This window comes from Oncorhynchus gorbuscha, linkage group LG22, assembly GCF_021184085.1.
Source record: "Oncorhynchus gorbuscha isolate QuinsamMale2020 ecotype Even-year linkage group LG22, OgorEven_v1.0, whole genome shotgun sequence".
NCBI classification, from domain to species: Eukaryota; Metazoa; Chordata; class Actinopteri; order Salmoniformes; family Salmonidae; genus Oncorhynchus; species Oncorhynchus gorbuscha.
The window spans coordinates 34431427-34458644 of NC_060194.1; the positions used below are offsets into that span (position 1 = coordinate 34431427).

Sequence of the window (27218 nt, forward strand, 5' to 3'; positions counted from 1 at the left end):
AGGCTATTTTGTAAATGACATCGCCAAAGTCGAGGATTGGTAGGATGGTCAGTTTTACAAGGGTATGTTTGGCAGCATGAGTGAGGAATGCTTTGTTGCGAAATAGGAAGCCAATTCTAGATTTAACTTTGGATTGGAGATGTTTGATATGGGTCTGGAAGGAGAGTTTACAGTCTAACCAGACACCTAAGTATTTGTAGTTGTCCACGTATTCTAAGTCAGAGCCGTCCAGAGTAGTGATGTTGGACAGGCGGGTAGGTCCAGGTAGCGATCGGTTGAAGAGCATGGATTTAGTTTTACTTGTATTTAAGAGCAATTGGAGGCCACGGAAGGAGAGTTGTATGGCATTGAAGCTTGCCTGGAGGGTTGTTAACACAGTGTCCAAAGAAGTGCCGGAAGTATACAGAATGGTGTCGTCTGCGTAGAGGTGGATCAGGGACTCACCAGCAGCAAGAGCGACCTCATTGATGTATACAGAGAAGAGAGTCGGTCCAAGAATTGAACCCTGTGGCACCCCCATAGAGACTGCCAGAGGTCCGGACAGCAGACCGATTTGACACACTGAACTCTATCAGAGAAGTAGTTGGTGAACCAGGCGAGGCAATCATTTGAGAAACCAAGGCTGTCGAGTCTGCCGATGAGGATGTGGTGGTTGACAGAATCGAAAGCCTTGGCCAGATCAATGAATACGGCTGCACAGTAATGTTTCTTATCGATGGCGGTTAAGATATCGTTTAGGACCTTGAGCGTGGCTGAGGGGCACCCATGACCAGCTCTGAAACCAGATTGCATAGCAGAGAAGGTATGGTTAGATTCAAAATGGTCGGTAATCTGTTTGTTGACTTGGCTTTCGAAGACCTTAGAAAGGCATGGTAGGATAGATATAGGTCTGTAGCAGTTTGGGTCAAGAGTGTCCCCCCCTTTGAAGAGGGGGATGACCGCAGCTGCTTTCCAATCTTTGGGAATCTCAGACGACACGAAAGAGAGGTTGAACAGGCTAGTAATAGGGGTGGCAACAATTTCGGCAGATAATTTTAGAAAGAAAGGGTCCAGATTGTCTAGCCCGGCTGATTTGTAGGGGTCCAGATTTTTCAGCTCTTTCAGAACATCAGCAGAATGGATTTGGGAGAAGGAGAAATGGGGAAGGCTTGGGCGAGTTGCTGTTGGGGGTGCAGTGCTGTTGACCGGGGTATTGAGGATATTTTTCCAGAATTTTGCATGAGGAGTCTCAATTGGTGTTTGTCCCATTTTGTAAATTCCTGGTTGGTGAGCAGACCCTAGACCTCACAACCATAAAGGGCAATGGATTCTATAACCGATCCAAGTGTTTTTAACCAGATCCTAAATGGTATGTCACATTTTTTGTTCCTTTCGATGGCATATAAGGCCCTTCTTGCCTTGTCTCTCAGATCGTTCACAGCGTTGTGGAAGTTACCGGTGGCTGTGATGTTTAGGCCGAGGTATATATTGTTTTTTGTGTGCTCTAGGGCAACTCTAGATGGAATTTGTATTTGAGGTCCTGGCAACTGGACCTTTTTTGGAACACCATTATTTTTGTCTTACTGAGATTCATATTTACAGATGGCATGCAAGTTTGTTATTAATATAATAATAATAATAATAATATAATAATAACAAACTTGCATGCCATCTTCCAAAAAACGCATTTTGATTCCTATTTTTTTTACATTCAAATGGAGTGTAACATATGCTTAGTTTCCTGAAACAAGTCACATATGTGCTTACGGGACTCTTATCCAGGTTCATATCTCTGTAGGTGATGGCTTTGTTATGGAAGGTTTGGGAAACACTTCCTTTTAGGTGGCTGTAGAATTTAACGGCTCTTTTCTGGATTTTGATCTTTAGCGGGTATTGGCCTAATTCTGCTCTGCATGCATTATTTGATGTTCTACATTGTACACAAAGGATGTATTTGCAGAATTCTGGTGAGTGGACCCCAGATCTCACAACCTTAAAGGGCAATGGATTATATAACTGATTCAAGTGTTTTTTTTCCAGATCCTAATTGAAGGCCCTTCTTGCCTTGTCTCTCAGATCGTTCACAGCGTTGTGGAAGTTACCTGTGGCTGTGATGTTTAGGCCGAGGTATGTATTGTTTTTTGTGTGCTCTAGGGAAACTCTAGATGGAATTTGTATTTGAGGTCCTGGCAACTGGACCTTTTTTGGAACACCATTATTTTTGTCTTACTGAGATTTACTGTCAGGGCCCAGGTCTGACAGAATCTGTGCAGAAGATCTAGGTGCTGCTGTAGACCCTCATTGGTTGGGGACAGAAACACCTGATCATTAGCAAACAGTATTCATTTGACTTCAGATTCTAGTAGGGTGAGGTCGGGTGCTGCAGACTGTTCTAGTACCCTGGCCATTTCCTTGTCATTTATATGTTGAAGAAGGTGGCTGCATCCCTGTCTCACCCCGCAACCCTGGGGAAGTAAAATTGTTTTTTTTGCCAATTCTAACTGCACACTTGTTGTTTGTGTACATGGATTTTATAATGTCGTATGTTTTTCCCCCAACACCACTTTCCATTAATTTGGTTTGACGTTGCATTTATTTTGTTTTGTTTGTTTGTGTCAGTTAGGGTGTGCAGGGTGAATACGTGGTCTATTGTACGGCCTCCTTTAAAAGGTGTGAGCTTGCACCGCGGGACTTAGAGGTACCCAGCGTTACGGCTTCATTGCTCCAGAGCACCACAAGGGGGAGATAGAACACCATTATGCATTTGGGTCCCAAGGTTTTTATATGACCAATCATATCGAGTGGTTCCAATGGCGAATTTGACGCGAGTCACCCGTCCCTGATGACTTTCTTCAGCAAAGATGGCTGACAAAACATTACGGTGGAAGCAAATGTAAGTATTTATAACGTCATAATGAGTCAAGCAAAAAATGTACAATTGAGAGGAATACATTAGTTAACGTAGAGACAGATGATTGTGCATATTTTTGTCATAAAGTTCATTCATGAAAATCGCTATTTATCAAATTAGCTGACTAGCTAACATTAGCCAGCTAGCTAGCTGGTGTTATTACATGAGTATGACATTGCAATTCATGTTGTTAAATGTTTTAGTGACTCCTGAGAAAACCAGCAACAGTGGGAAAGAGTGGATGCAAAGAATCTAGCTAGCTAAAGCATTTAATGCAAATTGAATGTACAATTGTGTAAGCTTGCCTTTCTGTGCAATGTAGTATAAGTAGCATAGCTAGCTTACCATTTACTTGCTTATTGTAGTGGAGGATAAAAATAACTGTATGCCTATGGGATGTGCAGTATTACGCAACCTTTAAAGGAGGAACCAATGTACATTGTTTTCACTGAGGAAATGTACAAGTTTGATGTTAATGATAATGCAGAGGATTTTCCCAAGGTTGCTTTTGACGCATATCCCAAGGTAGTTATTGTGGTCATATTTGTCTCCACTTTTGTGGATTGGGGTTATCAGTCCTTTCTCTCAAACACAAAGGAATGCTTTAAAGATTATTGTTTTTTATAGCTCAATTAAGCACTGATAGCATAAAAACACGCACACACAGGTGTGAGGGGTGGCGAGTCCTCTTCTGGCTGTGCCGGGTGGAGATTATAAGAGTGCATCAAATCAAATGATATCGGTCGCATTTGCATATTTATCTGATGATATTGCAGGTTTAGTGAAATACTTGTGTTCCTAGCTCCAAAAGTGCAGTAATATCTAACAAAAATGTCCATTAAGGCCGGCTCGTTCCTCAAGATATTCAAACGTTCATAGATGACCAACAGGGTTAAATAATAATCACAGTGGTTATAGAGGGTGCAACAGGCCAGCACCTCAGGAGTAAATGTCAGTTAGCTTTTCAAAGCCGATAATTCAGAGGTTGAGAAAGCAGGTATGGTAGAGAGAGAGGGGGAGAGAGTTTATGGCTGCACATCCCTTTCTTATTCTCTCCCTCTTCATTCTCTCTCTCCCTCTCTTTCAGTCACCTGCCCTTTTAATGTGGAGAAGAGGGAGGAGGGCTGGGTGGGATGGAGACAAAGCCAGCTCACAGCATTGTGTCCTGTCTTCCTGCTACACCTCAATAGCTCACAGTGTGCCAAAATGTGTGCCAGTGTGTTTGTGCATGTGTGTGAGTATGGGAGCGACAGAGACCGTGTGTGTGTGAGAGAGTAAGTGTGTGTGTTGTTTTTTTCCCCATGTCAATGGCAGGTCAGGTATCGCGTGTGTCCTTGATTGACAGCTCCGGGGTCATCCATCAGACTCAGAGAGACAGGAGACCCGCCCCCTGATAAGATCCTGCAGGGCAGGAATGCACACAGTGACAGAGGAGGAAGGACAGTAGATACACACTGTAAACAGTCAGTTTCTTGGCTCTTGTATCCAATCTCCTGATGAGAGCAGCTGAAGCTGCCAGCCAAGCAGGTAGGGGGGAGACAACCAGGTCTGGAGCGTGAAGTCATGAGCTCTGCTGGTCGGCTACTGTGTTGCAACCTAGCTAGGCCAAAAGCCCTGGTCTGCACTAGAAAGCCTAAATAAATTGCGATTGGCAGATTTTTTTAGATGTTGCTTTGGGCTTTAAAATTAGTTTATAATCAAGTTCGAGTGAGTGTAGAAATCTTTATTTCTAAGCTGTGAGAGAGTGAGAGAAAGAAGGGAATCATTTCTGCAGGGGGATTTTGACATGCTAATATTCTCACTGTCGGTTCCAACCGCCCCTCCCCCAGCCTGAGCCCCCCCCCACACACTAAAAGCTGTGAGAATGTGAAACTAAATCCACCTAAACTAGTATATTACTAGCATGTTTGGTTGACTGATGGAGGAAGGAGAGATGAATTCTGGAGTGTCAACACCTATTCAGTGTTAGGAGCAAGGGTTAGGGATAGGAGCTAACATTAGGTTTATGTTTTTGGGTTAAGGTAAGAGTACGTGTTAGGTTTAGGGAAAATAGGATTTTGAATGGGACTGAATTGTGTGTCCCCACAAGTTGTGTGTGCGTGCATGTGTGTACGTACGTGTGTGTGTGTGTGTGTGTGTGTGTGTGTGTGTGTGTGTGTGTGTGTGTGTGTGTGTGTGTGTGTGTGTGTGTGTGTGTGTGTGTGTGTGTGTGTGTGTGTGTGTGTGTGTGTGTGTGTGTGTGTGTGTGTGTGTGTGAGGAAGGATCTAATCCTGGTTGAGATAGGCCTGACAGACAGACATCTCACTCTCTCAGAGTAGTCATAAACAGTATAATGTCCAACCCTTACACAGATGTCCTGTTGTGTTTAACTACACCACTCACTGTGTGTCACTGCAGAGGAGTTGACAAACGTCTCCTTTGAGGTTAATCATAGTTCATCTGGTCAGGAACTCTGGTTTAGTTCACAAGAGCTGCAGGCAGGTAGTAGCACAATAGAACAGGGATTACTGAATCAGATGAAGATTTGAGAGCTGTATTGTGTTACAATTTACAAGAATACCTAGACCACAGAGCAGTGATTGGGACAGCCTTAGGTTTACTACTCCACAACAGTTAACGATGAAAAACGTCTCATTTTCCCCAGGTCTAACCCATAACTCCCTCTGATGTCCATCCTGCCCTCATGTATCGCTCCATCTATCCATCACTCTGTGTCCCTCCCTCTATCCAGCACCAAGACAGCTGACACACTGGAACAGCAATTCCGACTCAAGAAAGAGAAAATCTCAACCCTGCTACCACAAAAATCCTTTCACACAGCCACAGTGGGTGAATGCAAGCATTTACCAGGACTGTGCCTCAAAACCAAATACAGTGGGGCAAAAAAGTATTTAGTCAGCCACCAAATGTGCAAGTTCTCCCACTTAAAAAGGTGAGAGAGGCCTGTAATTTTCATCATAGGTACACTCCAGAAAATCACATTGTAGGATTTTTAATGAATTTATTAGCAAATTATGGTGGAAAATAAGATTTTGGTCACCTACAAACAAGCAAGACTTCTGACTCCCACAGACCTGTAACTTCTTCTTTAAGAGGCTCCTCTGTCCTCCACTTGTTACCTGTATTAATGGCACCTGTTTGAACTTGTTATCAGTATAAAAGACACCTGTCCACAACCTCAAACAGTCACACTCCAAACTCCACTATGGCTAAGACCAAAGAGCTGTCAAAGGACACCAGAAACAACATTGTAGACCTGCTGGTAAGGCTGGGAAGACTGAATCTGCAATAGCTAAGCAGCTTGGTTTGAAGAAATCAACTGTGGGAGCAATTATACTTGTTTCTGTACAGCACTTTGAGATATCAGCTGATGTACGAAGGGCTATATAAATAAATTTGATTTGATTTGATTTGATTATGAAATGGAAGATGTACAAGACCACTGATAATCTTCCTCGATCTGGGGCTCCATGCAAGATCTCACCCCGTGGGGTCAAAATGATCACAAGAACGGTGAGCAAAAATCCCAGAACCACACGGGGGGACCTAGTGAATGACCTGCAGAGAGCTGGGACCAAAGTAACAAAGCCTACAATCAGTAACACACTACGCCGCCAGGGACCCAAATCCTGCAGTGCCAGACGTGTCCCCCTGCTTAAGCCAGTACATGTTCAGGCACGTCTGAAGTTTGCTAGAGAGCATTTGGATGATCCAGAAGAAGATTGGGAGAATGTCATATGGTCAGATGAAACCAAAATATAACTTTTTGGTAAAAACTAAACTCGTCATGTTTGGAGGACAAAGAATGCTAAATTGAAGCATTGGGGTGGAAACATCATGCTTTGGGGCTGTTTTTCTGCAAAGGGACCAGGACGACTGATCCGTGTGAAGGAAAGAATGAATGGGGCCATGTATCGTGAGATTTTGAGTGAAAACCTCCTTCCATCAGCAAGGGCATTGAAGATGAAACGTGGCTGGGTCTTTCAGCATGAGAATGATCCCAAACACACCGCCTGGGCAACGAAGGAGTTGCTTCGTGAGAAGCATTTCAAGGTCCTGGAGTGGCCTAGCCAGTCTCCAGATCTCAACCCCATAGAAAATCTTTGGAGGGGGTTGAAAGTCTGTGTTGCCCAGCAACAGCCCCAAAATATCACTGCTCTAGAGGAGATCTGCATGGAGGAATGGGCCAAAATACCAGCAAAAGTGTGTGAAAACCTTGTGAAGACTTACAGAAAACGTTTGATATCTGTCATTGCCAACAAAGGGTATATAACAAAGTATTGAGATAAACTTTTGGTATTGACCAAATACTTGTTTTCCACCATAATGTGCAAATAAATTCATTAAAAATCCTACAATGTGATTTTCTGGATTTTTTTTCTCACATTTTGTCTGTCATAGTTTAAGTGTACCTATGATGAAAATTACAGGCCTCTCTCATCTTTTGAAGTGGGAGAACTTGCACAATTGGTGGCTGACTAAATACTTTTTTGCTCCACTGTATTTACCTGGCCCACCACTCCAACTTGGACTAAAACAGCCTTTATGACCATGTCCACCTCTACAAGGCAGCAGTGCCCACCTTTGCTAGGGCCCTGAGGGACATCACCCTCAACCGCAGCCCCAGCACCTCATACAGGAGCAATAGAGAAATGGACACCATGCCCAGACCAGCGAGACACCCCCCCCCGGAGAACCTGCACCAGGAGGATCCACACCAAGAGGTCCTACACCCACACCACATCACCCACAGCCACAACCTCAGGGTAGGGTTTGAGGGAACTCTTATGGTAGGTACACCTACAGCTCATCCCTTGGCAGTAGTACTGTAGACTACTTTGTCACTGACATCAATACAGAGTCTCTCAGAGCGTTCACAGTCAGCCCACTGACACCCTTATCAGATCACAGCAAAACCAGTCTACTTGAACAGAGAAATACTCAAATCATGAGGCATCAAAGCCAAAGAAACTGCATAATATTAAGAAATGTCATAAATGGAATGAAAATAGTGTAGAAACCTACCAAAAACAATTAGGCAACAACAAATTCAATCCCTTCAAGACAACTTCCTGGACAAAACATTTCACTGTAATAGTGAGGTGTCTTAGAATCAACTACTAAAGACTTCCAGAACCCACTGGATTGTCCAATTACATTGAATGTACAGGATAAACCTCCAACACAAAAAGTCCTGTGGTGTTGATGGTATCCTCAATGAAATGATAAAATATATAGACCACAAATTCCAATTTGCTATGCTTAAACACTTAAACACTCATCCTCAGCTCTGGAATCTTCCACAATATTTGGAACCAAGGACAAATGTGATCTCAATAACTACCATGGGATATGTGTCAACAGCAACCTTGGGAAAATTCTATGCATTAACAGCAGACTACAACAAAACAAAAGTTCTCATGCTTTGTTGATGTAAAAAAATCTTCCATAACAAAGCCATCACCTACAGAGATATGAACCTGGATAAGAGTCCCGTAAGCACATATGTGACTCGTTTCAGGAAACTAAGCGTATGTTGCACTCCATTTGAATGTAAACTTTTTTTAGAAATCAAAATGTTTTTTTTTGGAAGAAATGCCTTCTGGAACATGTGAACTTTCATGTGTCTTAATAACAAACTTGCATGCCATCTGTAAATACGAAGCAAAAAGGACAGGAACCTTCCACAGAAAAGGACAGGAACCTTCCCGCAAGCCAAGATTGGCTGAGAAAAATGGATGGGCTGGATATGCTGAGAGATTTGGATTGGTCTGCCATGTAGCCCGCTTCTGTCTATAACATGAGCTGGTCAGTATGTGTAGGTAATCATTTGTAACGCAAGTTTTTTTTGGAAGATATCAAGTACTGTAGTAGAATTGCAAAAGTGTTGCTCTCCACTTTCTGGAGGACCGAGTTTTGAAAACAGTGGAATACCCAGTGGAATTACAATATGATAGCTATGGAGATGGAGAAAATTCAGGCGTTTGATTGCAAATATTACGATGGAGTCGAAAAGAGAACACACAGAAGGCTATTGTATAAAACACCTGTCTTCAGATTACATCTTCAAACTAAGGGCAACCATGGTATCTGTGACAGAGAGGGAGGATGTATACAGGTAAAAATAGTCTAGCTAGCAACATTTTCAGATATTACACGTTTCTAATTTAGTCAGAAACTCATTTTAATTTCAAGTTAAAACGTGCTGTTGGCTATCTGGCTAACCTTAGCTGGCTGTCTCGTTAGTTAATGTTATATGTATGTTCTGTGTAGTAATACTATTCGTATCTCAGAGCCATTTGCATTGCTAGTTATAGCTTAATGTTAGCTAGCTAACACTGAACCTTATTGGTTAGCTACCTGCAGATTCGTGCAGGATAGTAACATTATGAGTTGGGATTATGTTTCATTGTTTAGCTAGCTATCTACATGTCTAAACAAAAAGACTCCACTATGCAAGTAACCATTTCAATAGCATGTTCATGATGTCACTGCGACAACTGTCAATAGATATAGCTGGTAAATTCGCTCTGGCTATCTACTCCGATTTCAGACCACTCTTGTCTGAGTGTGCTAGAGCGCAGATTAACTGACCAATTTACGAACTCTGAACACCCGTTGAATATGGCCGGTGTCAGTAAACGTTGGCAAAAAAGCGTAATAAAATTTTTGCCAGCTGCACAGTTACAGTCACCAACGCTCTGGATAACATAAAAACAGCCTAACTAGCTCTGATAGGACGAGTAAAATGGCCACAGTGAGGTGTTCTCCCATTTGTGACTGGAAGTAGCTAGCAAGCTAGCCAGTTAGAAAAAATAAAACCCCCACTCGGGTTTTCGATCAGCAGACCAAGCCTACCTCACTACGAAATGACTAAAGGTTGCAGACCATTTTTTCTCCATTAGGGGAGGACAAAGGTTGTGGACCATTGCTGAATCTTTTAATCATACCACGTGGTTAAACTCTTAGACTATCGATACCGACAGAATAAGAACGAGTCTTTGATATTAATTACTAGTCTGCAGCTAGGAATTTGGTATCATTGAACGCGAAGAACGACAACCGCTGAAACATCCACTCTATTACGAAACGAATGAATGTCACTCTGAACTATCCACTATAACCACGACAGAGAGAGAGAGAGAGAGAGAGAGAGAGAGAGAGAGAGAGAGAGAGAGAGAGAGAGAGAGAGAGAGAGAGAGAGAGAGAGAGAGAGGGAGAGAGAGAGAGACGGACAATTCTACAAAAAGAAACAAACTTTTCACCAGCGATCAAGATGACACACTGAACATAAATATATATATTGATTGCAATTGTTCCCGAATGAGTGAGCGTTCATGTGCAAGGGATTAGCATTTCAATTGTTATAATTATCACTCTGTAGTGACTTCTTAGTCGACCCCACTTCCCCTTTTGTCTAACAAGCCCACTAGGGCATATTCTCCTATCATTTCTTGTAACCATATTTACGCATTTCTGTGAATTACTTAGTAATAAATAAATTATTTAAGACAATTGATGTATGGATGACTCATTGTGAACACTGGGTTCGTGCAGATAACCAACCATTTACGATGTTTGGAATGAGACTAACGTGAGGTAAAGTAAATAATTCATTAATTCGAAGGCTAATTGATCAGATAAAATATTTGAAAAGTTATTTTAGGAAATTATAACTTTGTAATCTGAATATTTTTCCTTGGTGCCCCGACTTCCTAGTTAATTACAATTACATCATTAATCAGTCTAATTGCGTAATATTCTCTTCGATTATAATCACAGCCGTATATATCCCCCCCCAAGCAGACACATCGATGGCTCTGAACGAACTTTATTTAACTCTTTGCAAACTGGAAAACATTTATCCGGAGGCTGCATTCATTGTAGCTGGGGATTTTAACAAAGCCAATCTGAAAACAAGACTCCCTAAATTTTATCAGCATATCGATTGCGCAACCAGGGGTGGTAAAACCTTGGATCACTGTTACTCTAACTTCCGCGATGCATATAAGGCCCTGCCCCGCCCCCCTTTCGGAAAAGCTGACCACGACTCCATTTTGCTGATCCCTGCCTACAGACAGAAATTAAAACAAGAGGCTCCCACGCTGAGGTCTGTCCAACGCTGGTCAGACCAAGCTGACTCTACACTCCAAGACTGCTTCCATCACGTGGACTGGGACATGTTTCGTATTGCGTCAGATGGGAATATTGACGAATACGCTGATTCGGTGTGCGAGTTCATTAGAACGTGCGTCGAAGATGTCGTTCCCATAGCAACGATAAAAACATTCCCTAACCAGAAACCGTGGATTGATGGCAGCATTCGCGTGAAACTGAAAGCGCGAACCACTGCTTTTAATCAGGGCAAGGTGTCTGGCAACATGACTGAATACAAACAGTGCAGCTATTCCCTCCGTAAGGCTATCAAACAAGCTAAGCGTCAGTACAGAGACAAAGTGGAATCTCAATTCAATGGCTCAGACACAAGAGGCATGTGGCAGGGTCTACAGTCAATCACGGACTACAAGATGAAATCCAGCCCAGTCACGGACCAGGATGTCTTGCTCCCAGGCAGACTAAATAACTTTTTTGCCCGCTTTGAGGACAATACAGTGCCACTGACACGGCCTGCAACGGAAACATGCAGTCTCTCCTTCACTGCAGCCGAGGTGATTAAGACATTTAAACGTGTTAACCCTCGCAAGGCTGCAGGCCCAGACGGCATCCCCAGCCGCGCCCTCCGAGCATGCGCAGACCAGCTGGCCGGTGTGTTTACGGACATATTCAATCAATCCCTATACCAGTCTGCTGTTCCCACATGCTTCAAGAGGGCCACCATTGTTCCTGTTCCCAAGAAAGCTAAGGTAACTGAGCTAAACGACTACCGCCCGTAGCACTCACTTCCGTCATCATGAAGTGCTTTGAGAGACTAGTCAAGGACCATATCACCTCCACCCTACCTGACACCCTAGACCCACTCCAATTTGCTTACCGCCCAAATAGGTCCACAGACGATGCAATCTCAACCACACTGCACACTGCCCTAACCCACCTGGACAAGAGGAATACCTATGTGAGAATGCTGTTCATCGACTACAGCTCGGCATTCAACACCATAGTACCCTCCAAGCTCGTCATCAAGCTCGAGACCCTGGGTCTCGACCCCGCCCTGTGCAACTGGGTACTGGACTTCCTGACGGGCCGCCCCCAGGTGGTGAGGGTAGGCAACAACATCTCCTCCCCGCTGATCCTCAACACGGGGGCCCCACAAGGGTGCGTTCTGAGCCCTCTCCTGTACTCCCTGTTCACCCACGACTGCGTGGCCACGCACGCCTCCAACTCAATCATCAAGTTTGCGGACGACACAACAGTGGTAGGCTTGATTACCAACAACGACGAGACGGCCTACAGGGAGGAGGTGAGGGCCCTTGGAGTGTGGTGTCAGGAAAATAACCTCACACTCAACGTCAACAAAACTAAGGAGATGATTGTGGACTTCAGGAAACAGCAGAGGGAACACCCCCTATCCACATCGATGGAACAGTAGTGGAGAGGGTAGCTAGTTTTAAGTTCCTCGGCATACACATCACAGACAAACTGAATTGGTCCACTCACACTGACAGCGTCGTGAAGAAGGCGCAGCAGCGCCTATTCAACCTCAGGAGGCTGAAGAAATTTGGCTTGTCACCAAAAGCACTCACAAACTTCTACAGATGCACAATCGAGAGCATCCTGGCGGGCTGTATCACCGCCTGGTACGGCAACTGCTCCGCCCTCAACCGTAAGGCTCTCCAGAGGGTAGTGAGGACTGCACAACGCATCACCGGGGGCAAACTACCTGCCCTCCAGGACACCTACACCACCCGTTGTTACAGGAAGGCCATAAAGATCATCAAGGACATCAACCACCCGAACCACTGCCTGTTCACCCCGCTATCATCCAGAAGGCGAGGTCAGTACAGGTGCATCAAAGCTGGGACCGAGAGACTGAAAAACAGCTTCTATCTCAAGGCCATCAGACTGTTAAATAGCCACCACTAACATTGAGTGGCTGCTGCCAACACACTGTCATTGACACTGACCCAACTCCAGCCATTTTATAATGGGAATTGATGGGAAATGATGTAAATATATCACTAGCCACTTTAAACAATGCTACCTTATATAATGTTACTTACCCTACATTATTCATCTCATATGCATATGTATATACTGTACTCTACAACATCGACTGCATCCTTATGTAACACATGTATCACTAGCCACTTTAACTATGCCACTTTGTTTACTTTGTCTACACACTCATCTCATATGTATATACTGTACTCGATACCATCTACTGTATGCTGCTCTGTACCATCACTCATTCATATATCCTTATGTACATGTTCCTTATCCCCTTACACTGTGTATAAGACAGTAGTTTTGGAATTGTTAGTTAGATTACTTGTTGGTTATCACTGCATTGTCGGAACTAGAAGCACAAGCATTTCGCTACACTCGCATTAACATCTGCTAACCATGTGTATGTGACAAATAAAATTTGATTTGATTTTGATTTGATTTAATACTAATTACAGAGAATCTTTGATAAAACTTATAAGTCTTCAGTTTAATGATAGTAAAGACACGACAAGTGTATGATAACATTTTCTAGCTCGGAGTCTACTTTTATCCAATGTAAAAAACAAATGTTGCTTCATAAGACCGAATCGAGCCAGTCGATCACATATGTGAGTCCCCTCTGTTCACAAACAGACCCCACAGAGCAACACAATTAGACCCAACCAAATCATGAAAACAAAAAGATAATTACTTGACACATTGGAAAGAAATAACGAAAAAACAGAGCAAACTATAACGCTATTTGGCCGTAGAGAGTACACAGTGGCAGAATACCTGACCACTGTGACTGACCAAAAATTAAGGAAAGCTTTGACTATGTACAGACTCAGTGAGCATAGTCTTGCTAATTGAGAAAGGCCACCATAGGCAGACCTGGCTTTAAGAGAAGACACGCTATTGTGCACACTGCCAACAAAAATTTGATGATAACTGAGCTGCACTTCCTGCCAAATGTATGACCACATTAGAGACACCTATTTCCCAAAGATTACACAGACCCACAAAGAATTCCAAAACAAATACAATTTTGATAAACTCCCATATGTATTGGGTGAAATACCACCATCACAGAAGTGAGATTTGTGACCTGTTGCTACTAAAAAAGGGAACTAGTGAAGAACAAACCCATATTTATGTTTATTTATTTTCCCTATTGTATTTGAACTATTTCTGCAGTTTGTAACACTGTATATCGACATAATATAACATTTGAAATATCTCTATTCCTTTGGAAGAGACAGAGAGTGAGAGAGAGTACAGGGTTATGGAAACCAACACAGAAATAGACACACAACTATGTAAAGAGCTGGATTAGCATTTTCTGGATTTGCATTTGTGTAAAAAAGAAAATAATATGTAAATTACAAAGATGACAGAAATTTAAGGGCACCTTTACTGTGAATGTTGCTTTTTCACTCTCCTCTTGTTCTCCCACCCCCTAACTCTATACATCTATCTCATCCCCATATCTCTCTCTTTCTCCTCTCTCACTAGACAGGTGATGATCATGTATTCAGGATTCTCCCACATAGAGAGAAGCATGCACACACACACAAACAGAGCTGAGTACCTGGACAAGTCCCACATCTGCTTATAATTATGACAGACTGATGAGATGTCTACTGCAATTACACACTCAGTACGGCTATCTGCACCCACAATCTTTCTCTCTGTCCCACTCCAACTCACTCTCCATTTCTCTTCCACACATGCACAAATGCACGCATACACACACTTAGACAAGCATACACACAACCAAATGCCGAATGCTCTGTTGGGTGCTCTGAAGGTACATAGGAGTGAATTACAGCCATAATATCTCTCTGACATCTCTCTCACACTTGGACACATCTTACAAATTCACATCTCTCTCTCATACAGTGCATTCAGAAATAGGCCAGTGACTCCACAGGAGTAAAAATGTGCTTAACAAGTTAGATAATAAGTTGCATGGACTCACTCTGTGTGCAATAATAGCGCTTGACATTATTTTTGAATGTCTACCCTATCTCTGTATCCCACACATACAATTATCTGTAAGATCCTCAGTCGAGCAGTGAATTTCAAACACAGATTCAACCACAAAGACCAGGGGAGGTTTTCCAATGCCTCGCAAAGAAGGGCACCTATTGGTAGATGGAAAAAACACACTGAACACACTTTGGATGGTGTATAAATACACCCAGTCACAAAGGTATAGGCTTCCTTCCTAACTAAGTTGCTAGAAAGGAAGGAAACCACTCAAGGATTTCACCATGAGGCCAATGGTGACTTTACAACTGTTATAGAGTTTAATGGCTATGATAGGATAAAACTGAAGACGAAACAACATTGTAGTTGCTCCACAATAATAACCTAAATGACAGAGTGAAAAGAAGGAAGCCTGTACAGAATAAAAATATTCCAAAACATGCATCCTGTTTGCAATAAGGCACTAAAGTAAAACTGCAATGAAATTAACTTCATGTCCTGAATACAAAGTGTTATGTTTGTGGAAAATCCAACACGTCACCGAGTATCACTCTTCATATTTTCACACATGATGGTGGCTGCGTCATGTTATGGGTATGTTTGTTATCAGCAATGACTTAGGAGGTTTTTTTAATGTAAAAAGTAACTGAATAGAGCTAAGCACGGTCAAAAGCCTAGAGGAAAACCAGGTTCAGTCTGCTTTCCAACAGACACTGGGATATGAATTTGCCTTTCAGCATGACAATAACCTAAAACACAAAGCAAATCTACACTGGAGTTGCTTACCAAAAAGACAGAGAATGTTCCTGAGTGTCCGAGTTACAGTTTTGACTTAAATCTACTTGAACATCTATGGCAAGACCTGAAAATGGTAGTCTAGCAATGATCAACAACAAACTTGACAGAGCTGGAAGAATTGTGAATTTTGGGTAAATAGTTGACAACAACAAAAATACAATCACATCTATTTTAATCGCACTTTTTAACACAAGAAAAAGTGGAAAAAGTCAAGGGTTGGAAATACTTTCTGAAGGCACTGTACACAAACAAACACCACCCACACACTCACAGATACCACCCACAAATACACACAAAATTACCACTCACACATGCACCACCCACACAGACACCACCCACATACACACATACAGTTGAAGTTGGAAGTTTACATACAGTTAGGTTGGAGTCTTTAAAACTAGTTTTTCAACCACTCCACAAATCTTGTTATTAATTCTTGTTAATAAACTATAGTTTTGTGCATGATACAAGTAATTTTTACAACAATTGTTAACAGACAGATTATTTCACTTATAATTCACTGTGTCACAATTCCAGTGGAACAGAAGTTTACATACACTAAGTTGACTGTGCCTTTAAACAGCTTGGAAAAGTCCAGAAAATTACGTCATGGCTTTAGAAGCTTCTGATAGGCTAATTGACATAATTTGAGTCAATTGGTTGGTGTACCTGTGGATGTATTTCAAGGCCTACCTTCAAACTCAATGCCTCTTTGCTTGACATCATGGGAAAAGCCAAGACATCAGAATTGTTTTTGTAGACCTCCACAAGTCTGGTTCATCCTTGGGAGCAATTTCCAAATGCCTGAAGGTACCACATTCATCTGTACGAAAAATAGTGTGCAAGTATAAACACCATGGGACTACGCAGCCATCATACCACTCAGGAAGGAGATGCGTTCTGTCTCCTAGAGATGAAAATACTTGGTGCGAAAAGTGCAAAAAAAAAAGTGCAAATCAATCCCAGAACAGCAGCAAAGGACCTTGTGAAGATGCTGGAGGAAACAGGTACAAAAGTATATATATCCACAGTAAAATGAGTCCTATATCGACATAACCTGAAAGGCCGCTCAGCAATGAAGAATCCACTGTTCCAAAACCACCATAAAAAGCCAGACAACAGTTTGCAACTGCACATGGGGACAAAGATTGTACTTTTTGGAGAAATTTCCTCTGGTCTGATGAAACAAAAATAGAACTGTTTGGCCATAATGACCATTAATAAGTTTAGAGGAAAAAGGGGGAGAACACCATCCCGAAGAACACCATCCCAACCGTGAAGCACAGGGGTGGCAGCATCATGTTGTGGGGGTGTTTTGCTGCAGGAGAGACTGGTGCACGTCACAAAATAGATGGCATCATGAGGACGGATAATTATGTGGATATATTGAAGCAACATCTCAAGACAGTCAGGAAGTTAAAGCTTGATCACAAATGGGTCTTCCAAATGGACAATGACCCCCACTCTATGGAAGCTCGTCTGGAGGTTAGTTAGCACAGTGTCCAAAGAAGGTCCAGAAGTATACAGAATAGTGTCATCTGTGTAGAGGTCAATTAGAAAGGCATGCTCGCTGAAGTGTTTTAGGGAGCGTTTGACAGTGATGACGGGTGAACGTTTGACCACAGACCCATTACGGACACAGGCAATGAGGCAGTGATCACTGAGATCCTGGTTGAAGACAGCAGAGGTGTATTTAGAGGGCAGGTTGGTCAGAATAATATCTATGAGGGTGTCCGTGTTTACGGATTTGGGGTTGTACCTGGTAGGTTCATTGATCTTTTGTGTGAGATTGAGGGCATCTAGCTTAGATTGTAGGATGGCCGGGGTGTTAAGCATGTCCCAGTTTAGGTCACCTAACAGTACGAGCTCTGAAGATGGATGGGGGGCAATCAATTCACATATGGTGTCCAGGGCACAGCAGGTGGCTGAAGGTGGTCTATAACAAGCGGGAGCGGTGAGAGACTTGTTACTGGAAAGGTGGATTTTTAGAAGTCAAAGCTCGAAGTGCTTGGGCACAGACCTGGATAGTATGACAGAAATCTGCAGGCTAACTCCGCCCCCTTTGGCAGTTCTATCTTGTCGGGAAATGTTATCGTTAGGGATGGAAATCTCAGGATTTTTTGGTGGCCTTTCTAAGCCAGGATTCAGACACGGCTAGGACATCTGGGCTGGTAGAGTGTGTTGCAGCAGTAAATAAAAAAAACTTAGAGAGGAGGCTTCTAATGTTAACATGTATGAAACTAAGGTTTTTACGGTTAGATTCAACAAATGAGAGAGCCTGGGGAATGGGAGTGGAGCAAGGCGCTGCAGGGCCTGGATTAACCTCTACATCCCCAGAGGAACAGACCTTCTTTGGACACTGTGCTAACTAACCTCTATAAGAACTGGTCGTTTAGTGCGTTCAGAACAGAGAGTGAAAGGAGCAGGTTTCTGGGAGCGGAAGAATAGATTCATGGCATAATGTACAGACAAGGGTATGGTTGGATGTGAATACAGTGGAGGTAAACCTAGGCATTGAGTGACGATGAGAGGTTTTGTCTCTAGAGACACCATTTAAACCAGGTGAGGTCACCACACATGTGGGAGGTGGAACAGAAGGGCTAGCTAAGGCATATTGAGCAGGGCTGGAGGCTCTACAGTGAAATAAGACAATAATCACTAACCAAAACCCCAATGGACAAGGCATACTGACATTAGGGAGAGACATGCGTAGCCGAGTGATCATAGGGACCAGTGAGTAGCTAGGCGAAAAGACACGGAGATTCAGACAGCTAGTGGGCCGGGGCTAGCAGGCTAGCAGAAGGGCCTTAGGGGGACATGGCGACGGAAGAGTCTGTTGTAGCCCCCTCTGACGATTACGTTGGCAGACCAGTCGTGATGGATTGGCAGGGTTCCATGTAGGTAGTAAAATGAGTCCAGGCCACAGAAAAATAGGTATTGTAGCCCAAGAAGTTGGCTGATGGCCCTATTCAGCTAACAGTCCGATATGCTCAAGACAGCTAGCGGGCCGCGGATAGCAGGCTAGCGGATGGGGCTTCAGGGGATGTCATGACGGAGGAGCCTGTTGAAACCTCCTCGGGCGGATTACGTCGGTTAACCAGTCGTGATGGATCGGCTGTGCTCTGCGTCGGCAGTAAAATTTTATTTATTTATTTATTTCACCTTTATTTAACCAGGTAGGCTAGTTGAGAACAAGTTCTCATTTGCAACTGCGACCTGGCCAAGATAAAGCATAGCAGTGTGAACAGACAACACAGAGTTACACATGGAATAAACAATTAACAAGTCAATAACACAGTAGAAAAAATGGGAGTCTATATACAATGTGTGCAAAAGGCATGAGGAGGTAGGGGAATAATTACAATATTGCAGATTAACACTGGAGTGATAAATGATCAGATGATCATGTACAGGTAGAGATATTGGTGTGCAAAAGAGCAGAAAAGTAAATCAATAAAAACTGTGGGGATGAGGTAGGTTAAAATGGGTGGGCTATTTACCAATAGATTATGTACAGCTGCAGCGATCGGTTAGCTGCTCAGATAGCTGATGTTTGAAGTTGGTGAGGGAGATAAAAGTCTCCAACTTCAGCGATTTTTGCAATTCGTTCCAGTCACAGGCAGCAGAGTACTGGAACGAAAGGCGGCCGAATGAGGTGTTGGCTTTAGGGATGATCAGTGAGATACACCTGCTGGAGCGCATGCTACGGATGGGTGTTGCCATCGTGACCAGTGAACTGAGATAAGGTGGAGCTTTACCTAGCATGGCCTTGTAGATGACCTGGAGCCAGTGGGTCTGGCGACGAATATGTAGCGAGGGCCAGCCGACTAGACAATACAAGTCGCAGTGGTGGGTAGTATAAGGTGCTTTAGTGACAAAACGGATGGCACTGTGATAAACTGCATCCAGTTTGCTGAGTAGAGTGTTGGAAGCGATTTTGTAGATGACATCGCCGAAGTCGAGGATCAGTAGGATAGTCAGTTTTACTAGGGTAAGCTTGGCAGCGTGAGTGAAGGAGGCTTTGTTGTGGAATAGATAGCCGACTCTTGATTTGATTTTCGATTGGAGATGTTTGATATGGGTCTGGAAGGAGAGTTTGCAGCCTAGCCAGACACCTAGGTACTTATAGGTGTCCACATATTCAAGGTCGGAACCATCCAGTGTGGTGATGCTAGTCGGGCATGCGGGTGCAGGCAGCGATCGGTTGAAAAGCATGCATTTGGTTTTACTAGCGTTTAAGAGCATTTGGAGGCCACGGAAGGAGTGTTGTATGGCATTGAAGCTCGTTTGGAGGTTAGATAGCACAGTGTCCAATGATGGGCCGAAAGTATATAGAATGGTGTCGTCTGCGTAGAGGTGGATCAGGGAATCGCCCGCAGCAAGACCAACATCATTGATATATACAGAGAAAAGAGTCGGCCCGAGAATTGAACCCTGTGGCACCCCCATAGAGACTGCCAGAGGACCGGACAGCATGCCCTCCGATTTGACACACTGAACTCTGTCTGCAAAGTAATTGGTGAACCAGGCAAGGCAGTCATCCGAAAAACCGAGGCTACTGAGTCTGCCGATAAGAATCTGGTGATTGACAGAGTCGAAAGCCTTGGCAAGGTCGATGAAGACGGCTGCACAGTACTGTCTTTTATCGATGGCAGTTATGATGTCGTTTAGTACCTTGAGTGTGGCTGAGGTGCACCCGTGACCGGCTCGGAAACCAGATTGCATAGCGGAGAAGGTACAGTGGGATTCGAGATGGTCAGTGACCTGTTTGTTGACTTGGCTTTCGAAGACCTTAGATAGGCAGGGCAGAATGGATATAGGTCTGTAACAGTTTGGGTCCAGGGTGTCTCCCCCTTTGAAGAGGGGGATGACTGCAGCAGCTTTCCAATCCTTGGGGATCTCAGACGATATGAAAGAGCGGTTGAACAGGCTGGTAATAGGGGTTGCGACAATGGCGGCGGATAGTTTCAGAAATAGAGGGTCCAGATTGTCAAGCCCAGCTGATTTATACGGGTCCAGGTTTTGCAGCTCTTTCAGAATGGGTCCAGGTCACTTAGAAAAATAGGTATTGTAGCCCAAGAAGTGGCTGTTGGACCTTTTCAGCTAGCCGAGAGATAGGCGTAGCACGAGGCTAGTTCCCGGCTAACTGGTGCTTGCTTCGGGACAGAGACGTTAGCCAGGAGTAGGCACTTGGATAGCAGCTAGCTAGCTGTGCTGATCCAGGTGAAAGGTTCAGAGCTTGCGGTAGGACGCTCTGGAGATATGGAGATTTGGTGGAGGAAAAGCAGTCCGGTATGCTCTGGGTTGAATCGCGCTGTGCAGACTGGCAGGAGTTGACCGGGTTAAGGTTAGCTGATTAGCTGAACAGTTCGGTATTCGATTACTACGTTGAGCGAGCGGGAGACACGGCATTCAGGGAGCTAGCAGGCCGGGGCTAGCAGATGGATCATCAACAAACATCCACGACGCAGAGGACAGTTGAGAGCACAACGGCCTAGTTACGTCAGCAGACCAGTCATGATGGATTGGCGGGGCTCCGTGCCGACAAAGGGTCCAGGCCAATTAGCAAGAGAGGTGTTGTAGTTGGTGTACTTCGTTTGCTAGCCGGGAGATGAGCCTAGCTCGGGGCTAATTGGTGCATGATTCTGGACAAGGGCGTTAGCCACAATAGCTCCACGGTAGTAACTAGCTAGCTGCAAAGATCTGGTGTAATGGTCCAGAGCTTGCGGCAGGAATCCGGTGATGTAGTGGAAAAAGCAGTCCCATATGCTCAGGGCTGGTATCGCGCTGTGCAGACTGGCAGGTATTATCCGGGCTATCCAGGCTAAAGCGGCAGGAGTCCGAGCTAAAGGTAAGACAGCTAGCAGAGGCTAACAATGACTAAATAGCTCGTAACTAATTAGCTGGCTAGCCTCTGATGGAGCTTCCAGTTATAAGGTCTAAAAAAATAGCTGATCCGTACCGCATTGGGTGAGGCAGGTTGCAGGAATGTATATTTCTTTTGAAAATGGAAAAAAAGAGATTGAAATGTATACAAAAAACTCTGAAAAAGACTATATTTACATGGGATGAAAACAAACACGTCTTCCTGCTGAGCCACATTGGATTCTTACCACCCACATACATAAACACACACAGATACCATCCACATACTGAACACGCACAAATACCACCCACATACACACACAGATGTAACCCACATAACAACACAGATTATCAGCAGCAGATGAGCAGCCACAGCGGAACAAAGTCCCTCTAAAAAGTAGGTGACAAAACTCAAATAAAACTAACAAAATGCAGAGATCCTCTTTTATTCCTGAGTGTGGCTGTCCCATTCCCATTTAAACCGCCTCTGTTGTCTCTATGCTCCTCCTCTCTTTTGACATCTTCATCAACCTCCAGCATGACCCTGCTCTATTTTTAAATGTATTTTAAAAACAACTGTATAATAATCTTTTCATTAGGGGGTAGATCAGCTTTAATATAGCAGATAGACTGTAGCGTCAATGTAGTTGTCTGCATTACTCCAATTCCCCATATATTTTTGGGGCAAATTACACACACACACACACACACACACACACACACACACACACACACACACACACACACACACACACACACACACACACACACACACACACACACACACACACACACACACACACACACACACACACACACACACACACACACACACACACACACACACACACACACAGTGTACAACAAGCTTTCTCTACCCTTAACCTTGTTCTGAACACCTCCAAAACAAAGGTCATGTGGTAGTAAGAATTAAGAAGAATGCCCCTCTCCCCACCAGTGTGATTACTACCTCTGAGGGTTGTCACCTCTTGGTTTCCTCTATCGTAGTCACTACTCTTTTATCCCAGCTGCCAAGCTAACTGATTCAGATGACCATCATACCCATGCAAGATTACGGAGACATCATTTATAGTTCGGCAGGTAAGGGTGCTCTTGAGCGGCTAGATGTTCTTAACCATTCGGCCATCAGATTTGCCACCAATGCTCCTTATAGGACACATCACTGGATTCTATACCCCTCTATAAACTGGTCAACTCCGTATACCCGTCGCAAGGCCCACTGGTTGATGCTCATTTATAAAACCCTCTTAGGCCTCACTCCCCCCTATCTGAGTTATCTACTGCAGCCCTAATTCTCCACATACAACACACATCCCTTGGCCGCTCCGCTTTTCAGTTCGCTGCAGCTAGCGACCGGAACGAGCTGCAACAAACACTCAAACTGGACAGTTTTATCTCAATCACTCAAAGACTCAATCATGGACACTCTTACTGACAGTTGTTGCTGCTTTGTATGATGTATTGTTGTCTCTACCTTCTTGACCTTTGTGCTGTGGACATGTTGTTGGCATGTTGTGTTGCTACCATGCTGTTTTGTCATGTGTTTCTGCCTTGTTATGTTGTCTTAGGTATCTCTTTATGAAGTGTTGTGTCTCTTGTTGTGATGTGTGTTTTGTCCTATATTTATATTGTTTGTTTTTTAAAATCCCAGGCTCCCGTCCCCGCAGGAGGCCTTTTGGCTATTGGTAGACTGTAATTGTAAATAGGAATTTGTTCTTAACTGACTTGCCTAGTTAAATAAAAATGTAAAATAAATACAAATATATGTCAACGGTGAAGAGGCGACTCCGGGACGCTGGCCTTCTAGGCAGAGTTGCAAAGAACAAGTCATATCTCGGACTGGCCAATAAAAAGAAAAGATTAGGATGGGCAAAAGAACACAGACACTGGACAGTGGAACTCTGCCTAGAAGGCCAGCATCCCGGAGACGCCTCTTCACTGTTGACGCTGAGACTGGTTTTGGGGGTACTATTCAATGAAGCTGCCAGTTGAGGACTTGTGAGGTATCTGTTTCTCAAACTAGACACTCTAATGTACTTTCCCTCTTGCTCAGTTGTGCACCGGGGCCTCCCACTCTTTCTATTCTGGTTAGAGCCCGTTTGCACTGTTCTGTGAAGGGTGTAGTACACAGCGTTGTACAAGATCTTCAGTTTCTTGGCAGTTTCTCGCATGGAATAGCCTTAATTTCTCAGAACAAAAATAGACTGACTAGTTTCAGAAGAAAGTTATTTGTTTCTGGTCATTTTGAGCCTGTAATCGAACCCACAAATGCTGATGCTCCAGACACTCAACTAGTCTAAAGAAGGCCAGTTTTACTGCTTCATTAATCATAACAATAATTTTCAGCTGTGCTAACATAATTGCAAAATGGTTTTATAATGTTCAATTAGCCTTTTAAAATGATCAACTTGGATTAGCTAACACAACGTGCCATTGGAACACAGGAGTGATAGTTGCTGATAATGGGCCTCTGTACGCCTATGTAGATATTCTGTTAAAAATCAGCCGTTTCCAGCTACAATAGTAATTTACAACATTAACAATATCCACAGTGTATTTCTGATCAATTTAATGTAATTTTAGTGGACAAAAAAAAGTGCTTTCATTTAAAAAAACAAGGAGATTTCTAAGTGACCCCAAACTTTTGAAAGGTAGTATATACAGCATATACGTTTTACGGACACAGTATGTTTTACATTAGTTATCTTGTTGTATGGACAGTACCAAAACAAATTATCTTAAGATTCTGTCTCTTCGCAGCAAAATCTGCAGAGATGAATAAGCTGTATCCCCCATGCAGGTGAGGTACACAGGTGGGGTATAAAGATTAGGGGAGGGGGGGTAACCCTGAACCTCTTCCATGTTCACCCCTCGTGCACCCCCTCTAACACTGAGACACAGCAACAATTAGGAGGCTGGGCTGTCATTAATGACTTAATCCACCAATGGCCTCCTCATAGAACTCCTCCCTCATTCACAAACAAATCTCTTCCTCCTCTCCTCCCTCTCTCTCCTCCCCTCCACCTCCCTCCAACCCTCCACAAGCCTTTAGCGAGCCCACATTGAAGATTAATGCCTCCCCCTTCCCACTATCCACCTTGTATCCATCCAATGGCAGGCGAGGCTGTGAGAGAGGGCCACCTTTTGATTTCTCCCATGGGGGAGGGGGGACTCTTTCTTCATAGCTCTCTATAGAGCTATAAAGTATTCTTCTCATTCACTGCCTCATTCTTTCCCTGTTTCTCTATGTCCTTGTTGGTCACTAGTCCACTAATTCAGTGGTTCCTAGCCTTTTTTGGTTACTGTACCACCAACTAAATTTAGCTCTGCCTGGAGTACCCCTGAAGTACCCCCTCGTGTGCATTTTACCTGTAGGCCTATAGTCTCATGAGTTTTCTCAAGTGGGGCAGCAGGTAGCCTAGTGGTTAGAGCGTTGGGCTAGTAACCGAAAGGTTGCAAGGTAGAATCCCCGAGCTGACAAGGTAAAAATCTGTTGTTCTGCCCCTGAACAAGGCAGTTAACCCACTGTTCCTAGGCTGTCATTGAAAATAAGAATGTGTTCATAACTGACCTGCCCAGTTAAATAAAGGTAAAATATATATACTGTATATATATATTTTAAACCACCCCCTGTGGATAGGCCAAGTACCCCCAGGGGTCCTAGTAGCTCTGGTTGGGAACCACTGCGCTAAGTGACATGATGGAAATGTTAAGATGTCATTTTCAGTCCAGTAGGTCATTAAGTCTGAGAGTACTTTGGCACCACTAGAGTACTCCAGTCCTGAGTGGGCTGTCTTGATTTGATAGAGCGGGGGAAAGGATATACTGTTAAAAATAGCCGGTCCTTAATTTCAGATCAAAGCTGACCAAAGTCGAGGGTTTAGTTCAATCTTGTTAAAGAAAACAGCTTTCAGATGTCATTAACTCTACTATGGAGAAAGAGAGAGAGGTATGAATGGGGAGAGAGGCACAGAGAGGAAGAGAGTGGGAGAGAGAAGCTGGTGTCTGTCACATACAGAACAATTTGATAGGTACCCCTTTCTCTACTATCACACACACATGCTCCGCTGGGTCCGCAGGCTGCGGCTATGGTCATCATAAATAAGTTTGTCAGAATAGTCACACAGCTGTATATCACTCCCTACTGAAGCATTGAGCCTCAACTGCTGTGTGTGTGTGTTTCCGTGTGTTTAATAGAGAGAGAAATGGCGTGCTATAAAACTGTCTTCAGAACATCTGTTCCCGACAGTCTCTCCTATTTCCATGTCTCGTCCAGAGCTCAGAGCCGATGACTTAACTTTAGCTCAGTCGACTAAGTGCATACACCCAGGGTTCGATATAATTTCAAATAAAATGTGGTGATTAAATTTAAATATATGTAAATCAAATGCCTTACCCTGACAGGCTCCACCTTTCTCCTCGTATCCTGGGATACAGACACACCCACCAATGGGAACCAGCCATTCTCCATCTGCGCCACAATACATCTTAGGCTCCTCCCTTTCCTCTGATTGGTTCACACACGACCCCCTGACCTCCACTAACGAGGAAGTGTCAGCTCCAGTGTTAGTATCTGGGAAGGTTGCCAGGTTACGGATGCTGAGGGGGCAGGTCTTGTAGAAAACGCGAACTGAGATCAGAGCGATGCAGGCGCCAACATCCTGGAACGCCAGGTAGAAACCCTTCCGGGTTGTGACCTTTACATTACGCACCTCCGTATTTAGCTTCATGATGCGATCCCCGATGTCCACCTGATCATAATAATAATATCATTAATAATTATCAATAGCCATTGCAACACAATGTTACCTCATAGTGATTTCTACACTGAAAAAAGAACATCAAATCAACATACCATCAGATCTGAAACTTTGACAGAGAGAGTAATAATGAAGCAAGAGTCCTAACCTGAGTGAAGCTCTCGTCGGCTGCCACTGTGTCGATCTTGAGGAAGTTGCTCTCTCTGATGTAGTGCTCTCTGTCATTGTTAGACTCATAGTAGTAGAGGTTGAAGGTCTCCTTGCAGGTGCCAGTGACTCCAGGCAGGCTGTTACAGTCCCGGAGGGTGAACTTGATCTCGACATAGATGCGCTGCGCACCAGACCGAGGGATCCAGTCAGTTCTAAGCCAGTTGCTCTGGCTGGGTTCCATCACGTTACACACCTGGTACGTTCTGATGGGGATGTTCTTCTCATCCATGATGCTCACCTCCTCCCACTGGCAACACACATACAAACATTCCAATTATTAGACACCTTTTTCTCCCCAATTTCATGGTACCCAATTGGTTTTTACAGTTTTGTCTCATCGCTGCAACTCCCGTAAGGACTCGGGAGAGTCGAAGGTCGAGAGCCATGCGTCCTCTGAAACACAACCCAGCCAAGCCGCGCTGCTTCTTGACACACTGCTCGCTTAACCTGGACGCCAGCCACACCAATGTGACGGAGGAAACACCTTACAACTGGTGACCGTGTCAGCCTGCATTGCGCCCAGCCCACCAAAGTAGTCACTAGAGAGCGATGGGACAAGGACATCCCTGCCGACCAA

The 27218-nt window shown here is 43.9% G+C and overlaps 1 protein-coding gene across 1 annotated transcript in view; it reads right to left on the reverse strand.

The window, feature by feature from the left end:
* LOC124010166 (ephrin type-A receptor 4-like) overlaps positions 1–27218 on the reverse strand; it is a 68243-nt gene that overhangs the window by 35817 nt on the left and 5208 nt on the right. The window contains exons 3-4 of the mRNA XM_046322551.1: positions 26580–26888; positions 26068–26422 (exon numbers count right to left, since the gene is read on the reverse strand). Coding sequence (XP_046178507.1) covers positions 26068–26422; positions 26580–26888 — 664 coding nt within the window. The remainder of the gene's footprint in view (positions 1–26067; positions 26423–26579; positions 26889–27218) is intronic.